Genomic DNA, 2,348 nt, shown 5'->3' on the forward strand with positions numbered 1-2,348 from the left:
TTAAAGGTAACTTAGCATTTCTTAGCATCGTTTAATATTGTTGAACACTGTTTAGTGTTGTTTATGTTAACTATAAACAACTCAATAACATTCTGATTCCCGATAGGTTATGGAGGTCAACTTTTAAGTCTTCTACCATAACACAGTGGTGAACTCAGATGACTGTTTCCTCCATATTTTAGTGACAGAAGATAATAAGTCAGAACATGGCACAAAAAGCAGGGATGCTAAAGATTCCCCAAAGCACAGAAGTATCAGAAGCAGCAGCTGTAGCAGAGGTAATGATTGTAGGCGACGCAGTAGAGAATACAGAAGTGAAAATTCTCACGCTAACTATTCTGAGGGCTTTGTCAGTGACTTGCTCTGAAACAGCTAGAAGCAGCAAATGTTTAGAAATACCAGGAACTGAAGAGAAGAAAACACAGAAAAAGTTAAAAAAGAAAAAGAAGAAAAAAGGACAGCGTATCTTCCCCCAAGATGATAAAAAAGGTACTTTGTTTTCTGGTAGTAGTAAAATGAGACTCTCTTGAGAAATATAGCCGTTCCCTTTCTTTGGCATTTTTTCAGTAATTAGGAAGACAGGGGAAATAGTTTTTCAGTGAAGAAAAATAATAAATCACGTTTCAAATGCTAGGAAGGGGAGGGAAGAGAGATAGAGATTCCCTATTGTGTCATCCCACAATACTTGGCGATCCAAGAGGCAGGATAATCACCTGAGATGTCGGAGTACCTCTGCAATCCTTATTCCTCAGTTTTATTCTGAGGATTTGAAAACGGCTCTCCCACATATACTGCAATTTCTGGTTTTGACCATGCATCACATGATTAGTCTGAAAAAGCCTTTCCTGAGGAAGGTTACTCAAAAACTGTATGTCTGCACAAAAGTGTCAGTTTTGATAAAAAAAGCCATGTTTTGGCCAGCTTAGTCATGGTGTATCATGTAAAATTAAGTTTGTGCTTCAATGGAATGACCATATAGCACAAATATATTCCCTTTACATAAATGTTAACAGTGAAGAATTTTTTCATGTCTGCATGTTTTCATATCTAGACCCATACTTTCTTAAATCCCACCATGCCACATCAAAAAGTGAGTGTAAAACCAATGACGCTTTTCCTGATGAGCTTCAAAATTTCATCTAGATCTACCAAATCTACAAGATGCAAATCAACCAAAAAAAGAGAGAAGAACCACTGATTATCTCTTCTATTATATAACTAATATGCTGCTGTCAAGAAGTCATACTGGCATGAAACTAACAGACCAGAAAGAATAACCACATTTTAAAAATCTATTTAGCAGAAGAATCACTATTGGCTACTAGCTGTGTTGGATATTTTAAGTGGTGGTTTTTGCTTGGTCATGGCTACTTGAAATGATCAATTTCCCAGGAACACAATTACAACCTACCTGTATAGACGTGTATAGATTTTACAGTATTTTTGTCAGCTGTTGCAGGGAGGTATTTTCCCATTTCTTTTACATCCTCTCATTCCATTCTGGCAAAATAAAATAATAATGTAATGGTTGTTCTCATTTTGCAAACATTTGTGTGACAATATTTGTGGTCATATTGTAGTCTTCCTGCAGTGGAATCGTATTACAGAGAACATGCCGGTGTGATGCTTGCATACCTTCCATTTGCTTTGGTTTTCACCTCTGATGAGTTTTTTTCACAGCACCTGTTAATTTTGCTCACCGCAGAAGGTCTTGAACATGTCTGACCTCAGCTGACTGCTATAATTTCTTCTCTGTTTACTTGAACCTCCATGATAGTCCTTCTTAATCCATTTAAAACATACGTAAAAAAATAACTGCCCTGCCCAAATCACAGTCTCGCCTCCTTTTGATTCCTAATCTCAGATTCTTTTTATCCTTTTCTTTTGCTATCACATTGAATTTGATAGTCCATTCTCCCTGTGTGGCTCTGTATGAGCTTGCGCGGCTTTCTCTCCTCTATCAGCAGGCCCATCAGAACAAAGACTGTCTGGTACGTATCCTGAAACGGTGGAGCACATCGGGTATTTCAGGAGTAAGAGCAAAGGACAGACAAACTCCATGATCATCAGTCTACCCTGTTGTGCCCAGCTGTATAACTGACCCCCTTCACACTTTCCTCGGACTTGCTGCCTCGCACACCAGGCATGGGTGTCAGGGCCCAGGCCAGACGCCAGGCCCTGCCAGGGGAAGCGGAGGAGCAGAGCTGGGCTGCAGCTGTGGAGAGCAGGAAGGTTGCTGCGGCTGCTGCCAGCAGGAAAGGGGAGAGAGAGGAATAGGTGCTGCTGCGGCAGGGAAGAGCCGTTTCCCCACTGAAGCCACTGCCCCAGGCATCTCTGTCTTCCCAGAT

General features: G+C 40.6%; 1 protein-coding gene across 1 annotated transcript in view; it reads left to right on the forward strand.

Moving 5' to 3' along the window:
- Positions 1 to 281: 281 nt before the first annotated feature.
- The window catches only part of LOC104073118 (lebercilin-like protein), a gene marked incomplete at its 3' end in the record, with an annotated part of 7,577 nt that continues 5,510 nt past the window's right edge, over positions 282 to 2,348 (forward strand). Inside the window, exon 1 of the mRNA XM_009572791.1 lies at positions 282 to 462. Within this exon, the coding sequence (XP_009571086.1) occupies positions 282 to 462 (181 nt within the window). The remainder of the gene's footprint in view (positions 463 to 2,348) is intronic.

This window comes from Fulmarus glacialis, unplaced genomic scaffold (assembly GCF_000690835.1).
Source record: "Fulmarus glacialis isolate BGI_N327 unplaced genomic scaffold, ASM69083v1 scaffold50482, whole genome shotgun sequence".
Classification (NCBI taxonomy): Eukaryota; Metazoa; Chordata; class Aves; order Procellariiformes; family Procellariidae; genus Fulmarus; species Fulmarus glacialis.